Source organism: Delphinus delphis, chromosome 17, assembly GCF_949987515.2.
Source record: "Delphinus delphis chromosome 17, mDelDel1.2, whole genome shotgun sequence".
Lineage (NCBI taxonomy): Eukaryota > Metazoa > Chordata > Mammalia > Artiodactyla > Delphinidae > Delphinus > Delphinus delphis.
In genome coordinates, this window is record NC_082699.1 from 6783701 (window position 1) to 6797203 (window position 13503).

General features: G+C 45.9%; 1 protein-coding gene and 1 non-coding gene across 2 annotated transcripts in view; both read right to left on the reverse strand.

The window, feature by feature from the left end:
• TOX (thymocyte selection associated high mobility group box) overlaps positions 1–10110 on the reverse strand; it is a 297990-nt gene extending 287880 nt beyond the window's left edge. Inside the window, exon 1 of the mRNA XM_060035150.1 lies at positions 9590–10110. Within this exon, the coding sequence (XP_059891133.1) occupies positions 9590–9691 (102 nt within the window). The 5' untranslated portion in view covers positions 9692–10110. The remainder of the gene's footprint in view (positions 1–9589) is intronic.
• A 1558-nt stretch (positions 10111–11668) lies between these two features.
• LOC132413411 (U6 spliceosomal RNA) lies at positions 11669–11775 on the reverse strand. Its single transcript, XR_009516710.1, has one exon. It is a non-coding gene; the product is annotated as a U6 spliceosomal RNA (small nuclear RNA).
• Between the last annotated feature and the right edge of the window lie 1728 nt (positions 11776–13503).

Here is a 13503-nt window from a genome sequence, read left to right on the forward strand (position 1 = left end):
TAGCCTTAGTAAGTGAACACGGCGCGGAGAGTCCATTATGAACAGTCTTTTATGCCCTGGCAGAAAGTCATTAACATAAAATAAATCATTAGCTTTGATATTAAGCTTCTAGTATCTGCAGGTTTCCATGATTAATGTTCATGACTGTATCTGCCAAATGATAAAATATACTTTTCGTTGAAAGGTTTTCCTGCCTCTTTATTATTAACATTCCTCTTTATACAATTGTTGCTGGCATTTTAGGCAGAGGCATACTGGCATAGAAGGAAAGAACTGGTTTATGCAATGGCTGGGAGATGCCAATGCATGTAACACTTTACCCATCACTTTTCAAATTACCCATTTAACTGCGTTAAAGGACTTAAGGAATTCAGGTGGTGCGCAGATATGCTTTCAATGTAATTGGACTATCTTTAGACCCAGTTGGTCCATTCTTTAATTAATCTTGCACATTATATTTCCCATCTCTGACCCATATATCAGAGGAAGGTGGTGAGGGGCAAGCTTGCTTGCCTGAAGTCAGGAACTACAAGAGGGCATTTCCCTCTGGAGCAGGTAGTCTCAACTTTATTTCATCTTCTTACACAGCATCATAGGCAACAGCTTCCATCCTAGCATCTCTCATTAGGTGCACTGACTCGCAATGCAGAAAGGGAAAAAGACGCCCCCTGGGGGCTTATCAGTATCTGAGAGAGGGAGATTACAGGCTACCTGTGTAGCTACACACACCCCATTTTCCCCAATTCACCTTGGACCCTCTAGAAAGGTTACTCTTTTCACTCCTTTCCTGAAAGAATCACTAGTCTACGACTTTGGAAGACACATTCATTTCAGTAAGGTAGCAGAAATAGAAGAAATGGACTGAGAAGATGGTATTTTTCTAAGGTCTACCACTGTTTGAAGTTTTGAACATCTTTCCTCGTGTGATTGCTAAATAATCTACCTGTGCTGACTCCTTGATTCTCATAAAGGTGCTTTGATACAAACATTAATTATTTCCTTCTGTGGATACATGGAAGATTGGGACACAGGTGGATTACAGGTTTTAGTTTCAGAACTTTTACCAGACATCAAACAGTCAGGCTTCTGAAGAGAATGGGAAATAGAGCGGAAGGGAATCATATCCTTTCGGGGTTATATTTATTTTGCCCAGGGGGTAAGTCAACACAGGTTCAAGAGCCCCAGTTTTTATATGAAATCTTCAAGAAGAGTCTTTTCTTCAGAAAGGCCTAGGTGTTCCTCAGAAAAGATCCAGTTCTTTAGTCTTATTAAGGTATAATTTGCCCAATTAAAGCCCTAGCATTGTGAAAAGCATCATCTCATGTGAAATATGGCTACACTTCTTAAAAAGGAGTGGTAATGAGGCATTCCTACTGACCAGTATGACTGCCTTTGTTGTTGTTGTACACGTTGAGAGATTCTGCCATTTATGATAAATTCTCATGCATCTATGGGCAGAATATATCCAGGACCATGAGAAACACAGAAAAACACATGCTCACCCGAACACACACACACACACACACACACACCCCAATTTCTCTGACTAGGTAACTTCCAGATAGGGGCTCAAAGACTTTAATGGAAAAGTATTCCATGCAGTAGCTGATAGTGTTACAATTGTAGATCAGATACCTGTAACTTACAAGTCACATAGTAACTCAAAACATTTTATATTTTCTTGGCCACTAGCAAAGCTTCTTATCAGCCAGCCATGGCCCTAGTTTGTTTAGGAGTCCTTTCAAGACAGTTTCATCAAAGCACGTAACTCAGGAATGAAAAACAATAAACACCTGGCTAATGCAGAACCATTAAAAACTCCAAAGTGAAAAATGGACAAACAGAAAAGCATTAACAGTGACATTGGTTTCATGACCTTTGTTATTATAAATATAAATCAATGATGATGTTTCATAAGTACAATGGAAATCTGAAAATAGATTTTAAAAGTTAACTTTTTAATCAAGGAAGGGAAACTTGCCTTACTTGCCTATTCAAACTAAAGAGATCTGGGAAGATATCAGCACCTCCTCCAGTGACAGAGCAGGGGGCTTCTTTCTGGCATCATCCCTCCTCTGATCTTTTCTGCCACACCATCAACATCCAGGCACAGAGCAATATAATGTTCCCATTTTCAAAATGAATGCTATAGGGAGGAAAATGTTATAACCAGGAAAGTCTCATTCAGGTTAATGTGAATTCCATGTCTCAAAGTATTACAGAAGAACTGCTAAAATTAACAGGCTTTTGGCACTTCCATTATAAACCACATTTCTAAGCAGTTTATAACTCCACTGTTTTTAATGAGAAATTACTCTTCGGGATGAAACTTGGCATGCATGGTTCAAAACAAAAAAATGCTCAAATTCATCAGGGCCGATGTAAGCTGTAGCCTCCTGGTGCTCTGCTTTCCTAGCGAGACAGTCCATTTAAAAAATTCACTGTCTAGGGCTTCCCTGGCGGCGCAGTGGTTGAGAGTCCGCCTGCCGATGCAGGGGACACGGGTTCGTGCCCCGGTCCGGGAAGATCCCACATGCCGCGGAGCGGCTGGGCCTGTGAGCCATGGCCGCTGAGCCTGCACGTCCGGAGCCTGTGCTCCGCAACGGGAGAGGCCACAACATTGAGAGGCCCGCGTACCGGAAAAAAAAAAAAAAATTCACTGTCTACAGCTGGCCCTATCAACCAATGGAGAACAAAAGCTATCTGACTATGGAAAGTGCACCTTCAAAGAAAAGATCAACTGAAAATACACTTGCTCTTGGGCATCCTCTGGGGACTGGTTCCAGGACTCCCCTCAGATACCCAAATCTGAGGTTTCTCAAGTCCCTTATATAAGGTGGTGTAGTATTTGCATATAACCTACACACAACCTCTCCTATACTTTAAATCATCTCTGGATTACTTATAATACCGAATATAATGTAAATGCTATGCTAATAGTTGTAAATACTATGTAAATGATATGTAAATAGTTGCTGCTGGTGCGCGGCAAATTCAAGTTTTGCTTTCTGAAACTTTCTGGAAATTTTTTCTCCAAATATTTTCCATCCAAGGTTGGTTAACTTGCAGATGTAGAACCTGCAGATATGGAGAGCCGACTGGATATCAATAACATCAAAGTGGAAGTAAATAAGAGAAAAAATATCTTCAAGATTGGTAAAAGTAAATATTACCCATGTTAAAATTTTAAATTCAGTTTAAACAAGGCAGCTTTCAAACATTTAGATGCTTCATGTGGAAGCTTCTTGCAGGCAAGATTATAGTTATGGTTTTGGGGGCCACAGTATTTATTAACAATGGTTTACCACAACCTTGTTTTCTCCTAAAGGTATACATTTTAGATTCTTAGATTTGGTTGTATACAGTATAACTTTTATCTTAAACAACTGATAATATTTTTTAAATGTAAATGTTAATAACATTTAATGAAGTCATGATAACTATATTTAATTTTCCTTGAGGTGTAAGTTAAATATTCTACCTTATGACTTCCCAGAAACCCTGAGATTCACGTTTGGATAAGCTAAGATGTAGGATGATAAAAGTAATTAGTTAAATAGGTTCTGCATTTCCAACTATTCCCGTCTTAGTCATCTATGCATATTCTGATAAGAACACATACATAGGCCAACCCACATACTCACTGTAAGTGTAACTCAGCTAACTTACTACGTGCAACTAAACATCAGGAGATCACAGCCCCACTTTCAGACTATTTTAGGGTCTAAATAAAGATTTTTCACCGATAGGGGATGTTCAAGGAGCTGATTTCAAGCTCTAAATACACTGCATAACATGTGCGGGGAGAGGTGAACTATAAGAGCTTAGAAATACCCACCATGGTTTTCCTCTCAGCATCATGTCTTAGTCTATGTTTTCTTAGTCTATTATTCTAGGCTCCAATGTCATTCATTCAGATGGGGAAAAGCAGAGTAGCCTAGTTCAGGATTTTAAGAAGTGGATATGGGCCTGAGGACTGGCAGATTCCAACTTCCTTACCCCAAAGAAGGTCAGGTACTGGAGGAAGAACGGATTTGTTAACACGGTTATGATAACAATGATGGCAAGTAGAAAAGGGAGCATGGCGGCCAAGACAGCCACGATGGTGAGTCAAGCATCTGAGGAGAGGGAGGGCTTCAGGTTCGGAAGTGCACACCGCCCAGGTTCAGACCCAGACTGGGAAGGAGAAAAGCAGGGGAGGGGGAGTCGTTCCAGGATTGGGGGTGTTTGGGAAGGGCGTGAAAAGGAGGGAGGCAAGAGGCACCAGACGCACAGGCAGAGCAGCTGCTGAGGGCAGGCTTCCAGCAGGGCAGGGGGATCTCCATAGCTGAGGAATATCCCCAGGGTCTTTTCAACTTTCTAGGAAGTTAGCACAATGCTGGGAAGCAGTAGAATAAGTCATCCTTCATAGCTAAATAGGATTCTCATCCCTACCCCAATTCTCTAACCCAACCCTTTCTTTTTATTTTTTTTATTTTTTTGCGGTACGCGGGCCTCTCACTGTTGTGGCCTCTCCCGTTGCGGAGCACGGGCTCCGGACGCGCAGGCTCAGTGGCCATGGCTCACGGGCCCAGCCGCTCCGCGGCATGTGGGATCCTCCTGGACCGGGGCACGAACCCGTGTCCCCTGCATCGGCAGGCGGACTCTCAACCACTGCGCCACCAGGGAAGCCCCCATCCCTTTCTTGAATTGAGCCCATCACACAAAAAAAGTATGCCCACAAGAAATAGTTCCACACACCAAAACCCACATTGGAGACCCAGTTTTGGTACCAAGAAAACCATTCTTAAACTTGGACCTTTCCCTACTTCTTTCAGGTTCAAGTACCTTACTTCTTTCCTCTGTTCTAAGCCCTTGCAATCATGTCATTTAAGAAAAACTACAACAAGCAACTAAGATCATATTGCAATATCAGTTTAGTTTTTCCAACGAAGCAAAATATCAAAACGTTCCTTAGGATCGTCACTCAGTAACTTCTAACACGTACGATAAACTGTGAGAACACTAAACCATGCGAGCATGTTAGAAATAACATCATGAGCTCCAAAGCTCAAAACTGTAATTGTTGCATAGACATTTAAAAGTGGAGTTTATGACACTGAAGTATCCCACAAAGTCAAGATAGCTAGCTACATTTGAGGGTTTTGTATGCTATCTGATTTAGTGGCCAAAACCATATGATTGCTCGACTTACGCTCTTACCTATAAATTTATTTAAAACGTACTTAAAGACCTCAAAACTTATGAAAGATGCCAGCTTAATAACACTCCCACGGGAGTTTTAATTACACTAACGATGTTCAGAGTATTGACTATGAATTTCCCGAAGTCCTAGAAGTTATGGGGGTGGGTGGAGAGCTAATCAAGCATGATGCTCTAGATTACTTATAACCCTCCCCTTCTGCCTCCTCCTTTTTCTTACATTTATTGAAGTAGAAATAATGACTCCATCATAATATGCTTGCCAATCCTGTATTTTAGACAGGATGACTTTTGCCCCATTGCAGTACAATACGTAATACTCTAAATAGGAAAATATACTCGAAGGAGATTTTGCAGAGATGATAATAAATCTTGTTTTGCTCAGAAGTTATCAAATGTCTAATGTTAGCCCTGACATTTTAACGCAGAGTTCATCACAAATAGGTCCTTCCTCCTATGTTTATGTGAAAAGATTATACACTGTCCTCCCTCATTTCAATGATAAAAGCCCAATATTCCAAACGCCCATTATTCTTCACTCTGTATATAGCCAGTATGGGTTTGTGTTTTGAACTTCCTTGTGTCTAAATCAACCAAAGAAAGATTCAGGACCTGATTCCACAAAAGCAACCGCTGAGAACAGTAAAGACCATTATTTCCTCTCCCACTGCTGGCAGAGGTCAGCATCCCTGTCATTAGCCATGTCATAACATAATTGTATTACTACTCCTTCTGTGGGCAGATACTGAGCAATAACTGAACACATCATATCATTGCAAAAATGAAAAAGTGCCACTTCTTTGTCCCAATTTAGCATAAAATCAGTGAAAACAATCTTCAGAAATGACACCGCACTAAGAAACTGAAAGGAACTGTTATTACTCTGTGGGTATATATTTAAACTGATGCTCTGACATCTTCAACTAGAACCAAAAAAGAGGACTCTATTTTACTACTGGACTCCAATTGTGAGCTCCTATAATCCAATTTCTTTTGGTAACATTCACCTCAATTAAGGGATACACTGTTACTTAAGATGGCCTTAATTAGACGAAACTCCAGTGTGGTACCCATCTCTCAATGTCTGAAATATAGCCATGCTTTAAGTTGCCAGAGGTGACCACTGTTACTTCCAGCCTACATGTTTCTGTCCAGTCTATGAGCTACACTGCTATTTCAAAGGCTGACCTATATACAGCAACGTGCCATCCGTTCTGGCTGTTTGTATAAGAGATGCCTCGCACAGTTGCCATAACCAGCATTGTTGCATTGTTCTCACTTTTCTCCTGCAATGGGCTATGTGAAAATGGAGGCCAGTTTGCATAGTGATGTGCTCATAACGTAATGTGCTCTTACGATAGAGCGATACTAAATTAAACTGTTTTCCAAAAAATTCCTCCCACAGAGTTTATTAACTGAACAATGTAAGTAGTGTTTTGGCAAAATCTATAGAGCAGCAGTGCTGGAAAATGTCAGCAAAGTGAAACAACCTCATTTTAGTTTAGAAAAGCTTCAGGAAGGGGATATTCATTTTCTGGATTAGGGTCTCTTCTGACATTGAAAAAAATGTCACTGGAGAAACTAGTTACAACTGTGTGCTGCTGCAGCACAGAAAGATACTGGTTCCTCTGGGATTCAGCACACTGACTTTAGTACAGTGTTGACAGATTTTAAATAAAGACAATTAGTAATTTATGATCTTTTCATCCTATTGAAAACAAATAACCTGACAAAGTGACTGTTTCTTGTAATAAACTACGTATTCATGACACCTCTGAAAGAGACAAGGTTTACTTTGCAGTCTCCTCTCTCTGGGAGAAGTCAGGTCCAACTTGTTTTTACTAAATGTGGATACAGATTTCTTATTTCACCTCTTTCAAACTTCTGCCCACCTTTCAGATCCCTGCAGATCTACCTGAGTAACGGTAAAAATGAATTCTGGTTGACTACATTCTAAGCAACTAAAACTGTGGAGTTGGACAGAAATTTTGTGCCAATGCTAATCATGATGGAGTAGAAAACACCAGTGCCCGGGTTTTCTGGGGCCTAGCAAACCTACTCAGTACACTGAATATAAGCTGGGATCAGTGACAAATATATTTGTTAGACTGCTACCCAGAGAAAGGCAGGAGCAGACATCCTGTGAGAAACATTTCCATGAAGTCTCTTCCTACTATTAAAAGTGTATCTTATGACTGTGCATCTTTAAAAATCCATTATTCCCTGGATAAGTAAAGTAGAAGACTTGCATCTAGTCTATAGAAAGGGTGGCTAATTTGCATTTTAAAAGAACAGTTTGCTCCTCATACACCGGGTGACTTAAAAGGAACTTCAATGAGCTAGTAAAGAAATTCTGAAGACTTTCTAAATTAATTTATTCAATTCACAGCACAACCCACTAAAATTATTTAAAGCACTTAATTGGAAAATGATTTAATATATTGGAGTAATTCTTGATTTTCCAAAGCATTTAACTTTTAAATTAAATCTGACCCTACTATCACAAGAATGACGAGTGAAATGTGTATCCAAGTCATTACCTTCTTTTTGGAGCCTAAAATCACTGATAAATTTAATAGGATTTGTCCAGTTTCATTGCCAAAATGTTTCTGACCTTTTGGTTCCAATTACTACTGCGGAATATGTCTTTACCATCCAAGATAAGACTGCTACTTTATTATTATGGCTAGTAGTAGTAGTGTTATAAGCAAAAATAAAATGCTGCAAACACAAAAGACCTGCTCATTAAGGCAAAACAGACTGTATTACCAACAAATAATGAAACTTCATCACGCAAACTTCTCTGGCCAAAGTTACCCATGCCTTCCAACTTGCCCCTAGTTAAAAGGGCCCCTTCTTGCAGGATGAGAAGCCTTTCTGCCTTGCACAAGACTAGATTTCCCTGGTTTCTAACTTGCCTAAACATCATCAACACATGCACATCCCTTTTCCTGGGTTTTGCACTGTACACACGGCATCGGGGAGTTTCTCCACGGGGTGATATAACTCACAGCTCTGTGTGTGTGTGTGTGTGTGTGTGTGTGTGTGTGCGTGTGTGTGTGTGTGTGTGTGTGTGTGTGTGTGTGTGTGTGTCGACTGACCAAGACTCGGAGTTGCGAGTTCGTTGCGTGATGGGGAGCCCGGGGGCTGAGGATGCAGCGCGCTAAATACCTCTGTATCGCGTAAAAAAGCTGTTTGATGATGACTCGCCACCAGGCAAATGTTACTAGTCCCAACGATTTATCCAGCGGAATTCACCGAGGGGCCGACACGGAATTGCTCGCAGGGGCTGGGAGTATCTGACAGGGTTACCACGGAGCGGGAACTGGGCGTCTAAACGTCTCGCCCTGAGTCTCAGAGAACTCCATTCTCCCCGCCACGTTCACCGGGCGGGTATGCTTAGACACGTCCCAAAAGCCCGAGGCGAGGACAGCCGTGGACCTGCGGCTGCTCTCGGAGTCTGGTCCCCGCGCGTTCTCCCTCCGCGGGCTGAGAGTTCGAGGAACCCCGAGAGTCATCCCCTCCCTACGTACGCCCTGACTGCTGCATCCTTCGGACGAGCGGACCTCCGCGGTAGACCCGGTCACCCCCATGGCCCGCCTCGCCCCGGGCCCCCGCGGCACCTGGGGTCACCGGGCTGTGAGCATAGCCCAGCCCGGGACCTGCTTCAGCCCCGCGCCGAGGGCGGCAGCTTTGGACGTGAACGCGACGCGCTCGCCCGGCTCCTAACAAACTTGCTGTTTCTGCGCGCACCCCTGGGCGGGAGCTGTCCCCCGGCCCCGGCGCCCCGGCGGCACCCCGGCCCCCAGGCCGGCGCCCGGACCGGTTCGGGAAAACAAAAGCGTTGCGGAGCGCTGTGCCCGGCGGGGGGCGGGGGCGTCTCCCGGGTCCCGGCACCCCGACTCCCGGCGGCTCCCCCTGGCAACTAATCCCGGGCGGGGAAGCGGTGCCACGAGCCCCCACCGCCGGGAGAGCAGGGAGGGAGGGAGAAGGGGAAACCAGAAAATAAACGGAATTCTCCCACTCTCTGCCTGTGTTCCCGGACCCCAGACACACCCCCAAAGTATTCCGCCGTTCTTTCCTAATTTTTTTCAACGCCCCCCCGGCAAACCTAGGCAGGGAGCCTTAGTCGCGAACAGCAGGAAGGAAAGGATCGAGCAAATCGTGTCACTTTCCGCACCATCGCGGGGGCCGGGCAAAGCCCGGGAGCGGCTCCGCAATATTTACTCCCCGAGGGCACGCAGGGCAGCCGCGGGCTGCGAGCCGAGCGCGCCCGGGACCGGCCTCGGGCGACCGACCGCCCGGCCGCCCAGCGGGCTCGCCGCCGCCGCCCCCCTCCCGGGACCGAGCACTCAGAACACGGTGGAAACAAAAGCAGAGCATTCACCTTGTTGCAATAGTAGGGGTCCAGGCAGGGAGAAGGTCCCAGACAGGGAGCGTCGGGCGCAGCGGCGGGCTGGGCTGGAGGTGGATAAAATCTTACGTCCATTTCACTTTCACATCAAGCAACTCCTTTTCTTTGCCTTTTTCAAAAAAGTGTCCAGCAAAACAAGCTTAGACGGAACAGAGAGAGGTGTCTGGACTCAGGAGTAAGAGAAACACCTTCCTTCCCTCACATCCGTTTGTGGTTTGTTTAAGAAGAAGAGGAGAAAAAAAAAAAAAAAAAAAGAAAAAGAAAAGGGGGGGGGAAGCGCTCAACTCTCCCCCAAGCCGCGGCGCGCACCCGTCGGCGCCGAGCGCGCAGCCTGCTCCGCCGCCGCCGGGCAGGTAACTTCATGCGCTCATTGTCCCCCCCGCCCGCCCCCCCATCCCCGCCTCCCGCGCCCCTCGCCGCCCGGCACACGCGCTAGCGCTCGGGCTCTAGGTACTGGGCGTTTTATTGGAGTCTCTGAGTTGCTCTGCTTTGAGTTTATTTTCTCCACCTTGGAGGCCTGGGATGGGGGGAGGACTGGAGAAGGAGACGGGGCGGGAGGTGGGGGTTTGTGAGCGCCCGGGGCCGGGCGGGGTGGAGTGCGCGGCACGACGCGGGCTGCTCGCGGCCCAATGGCGGCCGCTCGGGGCCGGGGGCCGGCGGAGGGTGGAGCGAAGGAGGAGGAGGAGGAGAGCGCTGCCGGGCCCGGGCCGAGGCGGCGGGACCCCGGGGACCCTCCGCTGCGCCCGGGCCACGCTCCTCCGGGCCAGCGCGTCGCACACAAAGGGGCCGGCGAGCCCGAGCCAGCTGCGACCGCGGGGCACGGCGGGGAGCGCGCAGCCAGGGGGCGCTGTGGCGCAGCCCGCCCCGCAGCCCCGCCCCCGGCCCCGCCCCGGCCCCACCCCGCTCCCACCGCCCCCTCCGCGGCGGTCCCCACCTCTTTCTCTGCGTCCCGCACCTCCCGCGGCGCGGCCGTTCCCCACCCCGCTGTCTGCTCCCCCAGCCCTATTCCCACTTTCTGGTGGAGGTGACTTTTCCGGGCAGCGCCGCTCTCGGGGCTGGGAGCCCTCAGGGAGCGCCAGCCCTCTGCGTGCTGAGAGTGGGCCACTGTCCCAGGGACGCGAAAGGACTGCAGGGTGTGGATGGGCTGGAAGGGTCTCCCCTCTCCTGCTGCTCGCTCCCGCCTCCAGCCCTCCCCTCCCCGTGATCTTTGTCCCCCAGGAGGGTTTGCGAAGGCTAGGGCTGCCTTAAGGACTCGCAAAGACCACAGGGGTAGTTCAAAGGGTAAATAGAAAAACAATGATCAGCACACAAGATTGGGCTAGAGGGAAAACACGTGGGCTTGCTAATTGCCCATTACTGGATTCTTGTCCTTTTCGAGTTGGAAGCCCAGTAATTCTCTTGGAGGTCCACGGAAGACCTGGAATCAGCCTCCCTATTTCTCTGTTCCGTAAGTGGGACGAGGACAGCTCCAGTCACGTTTTCCCGCCTTACTTCTCAAACCCGGAAACTTGGAACTTCGTGTCTCCTGGTGGTTGGAAAGTTTGGCGGATCTTGGCCGCTGTCCAACATTTATTCCCGAGGCTCTGTCCTTGGTGGGAACTCCAACAGGAATGGGCGATAGTTACCCTCCCAGGAGGGAGCAGCCCCGAACACTGGACCCAAGGCCCTACAAAGAAGCCTGGAAATACTTCATCTGTTCCACTTGTTTCTGGCGCCAAGAAGGATACTAATAACATTTCACCACCGGGCACAGCCTTCTAGTGCACGTTGATTGCCAACTGCTCCGTATAACTTTCCCATAGCTATGTTGCTTCCTCTGCAATTGAGAGCGTCAGTCACGTACAAGCAGAGAGATCTGAAAGAAAATCTATGAGGACAGTATAAGGAATGATAAAATGAACATCACTGGGCGTCTATACATGGCTCCTTTAGGAACATTTTGTTAAGCATTGCTTTATACTTCTTACAGCCTTTTTCTTGTAAGCCATGGTTTTCTTTCTTCCCTTCATCATTTTTTTTAAACATCTTTATCGGAGTATAATTGCTTTATAAAAAAATATGGAACGCTTCACGAATTTGCGTGTCATCCTTGCGCAGGGGCCATGCTAATCTTCTCTGTATCATTCCAATTTTAGTATATGTGCTGCCGAAGCGAGCACACCCTCATCATTTTTATAAGTGGCAAGAATCCAGCTTTCTCCCTACCTCCAGATTAACATGGTGCAGATTGGTGTAGGGAGAGAGAAGTGTAAGAAAAAATAATTTTTCCCCACTGGATTCAGAAGAGCCTCCATATTTCCAGATCATTCAAGGCACAAAATAAAAAGTAGAAAATATGTTCTTTCTTTAAATAAAGGTCTTTATAATAAAATTTAAATGAAGTTTTGTGGTTTGTAACATCAGTGTTCAAATTTCAATTGTAGATGCTAAAATGTGCCTATATGCATTTTCTTCCATGATTAAAAAAAAAAACTTTTAGGTTTAAATTAAACATTTCTAAGCTTAAATTTCTGTCAGCGATCCAGCATTTATTACCATCGTATTACATCTCTTCAAAATTGGATTTTTAAAAACTTCCTTAGCATCTGTAATTGATTTCTGTTCGATGGCCTTGTGAACATCAGAAGACGAAATAGTTCAGGGCAGAAACAATATTATCATCAACATCTTGACACATGGGGGAAGATAACGATGTCTCCACTTTGCTCCACAGACTTACCACTTTCCTCTGTCTCGAGGGAAAATCCACGTGCAGTGTGTAGAGTCAAAATGATGTGTTTGTGTGTGCGTGGCGTGGTATTATGGGTAAGAATGTGAACCGTTGATAAAAAAGCTCTTCACTCCAATCACTCATATATGGAGAGTAGCCCCTGAAGGTCAGTGGGGAGTGGAGATGAAAATGGTGCGAATGATCAGTCATGCCTGTGTGATGATGTCTCCATAAAAATCCCAAAAGTACGGGGTTCAGAGAGCTTCTGGGTTGGTGAACAGTGGAGGTGCTGGGAAAGTGGTGGCCCTGGAGAGGGCATGGCAGCTCTGTGCCCCTTCCCAGGTACCTTGCCCTCTGTACCTCCTGCATCCGTTTGTTCCTCTATATCCTTTGTTATGCCCTTACATATTCAACTGCTAAACAGTAGTCAGCTGTTTTCCTGAGTTCTGTGGGCCACTCCAGCGAATTAATCAAACCCGAGGAGGGGGCCATGGGAACCTCTGATTTATAGCTGATCGGTCAGAAGCACAGGTAACAACCTAGACTTGCAATTGGTATCTGAAGTGTGCATGTGTTTGGTGCGGGGGGTGGGGGGGGTGGCAGTCTTGTGAGAATGAGCCCTTATCCCGTGGGATCTGATGTTATCTGCAGGTAGATAGTGTCACAGTTGAGTTCAATTGCAGGACATTCAGCTGGTGTCACAGAATTGCCTGATGTGGAGAAAACCCACACATCTGGTGTCAGAAGTGTTGAGTATACTAGTAGCGTAAGAGCAAAGGAGAAACACAGGAGGAGGGCCGAGTTTTACCCAACTCACGTGGGAATGTGAGCTGTTGGTAAAAAATTTTAAAATCCTTAACTCCAATCCCTCATACATAGAGAGTAGACCGTGAGGGTCATCTCAGTGTAATCGGAAAAAATACTCTCTTTACAATGCTCCACCCAAGACCTATCATGTATTGAATGGGTGCACTTCTACCAAGAAAAACTTGGGGGAATTTGAATAGCTCGACCTCTGAGTAAATCTTATTACTTTGGAAGATAAAATAGTAGAGAGTCATTATATTACTTTTCAATTTCTGGAACATTTAACTCTATATCACAGCTAAGTGTACTCGTTTGTCCATTTATTCATGTATTTGTACATTCTTCAACAAAGCCATATGAACGGGGGGCG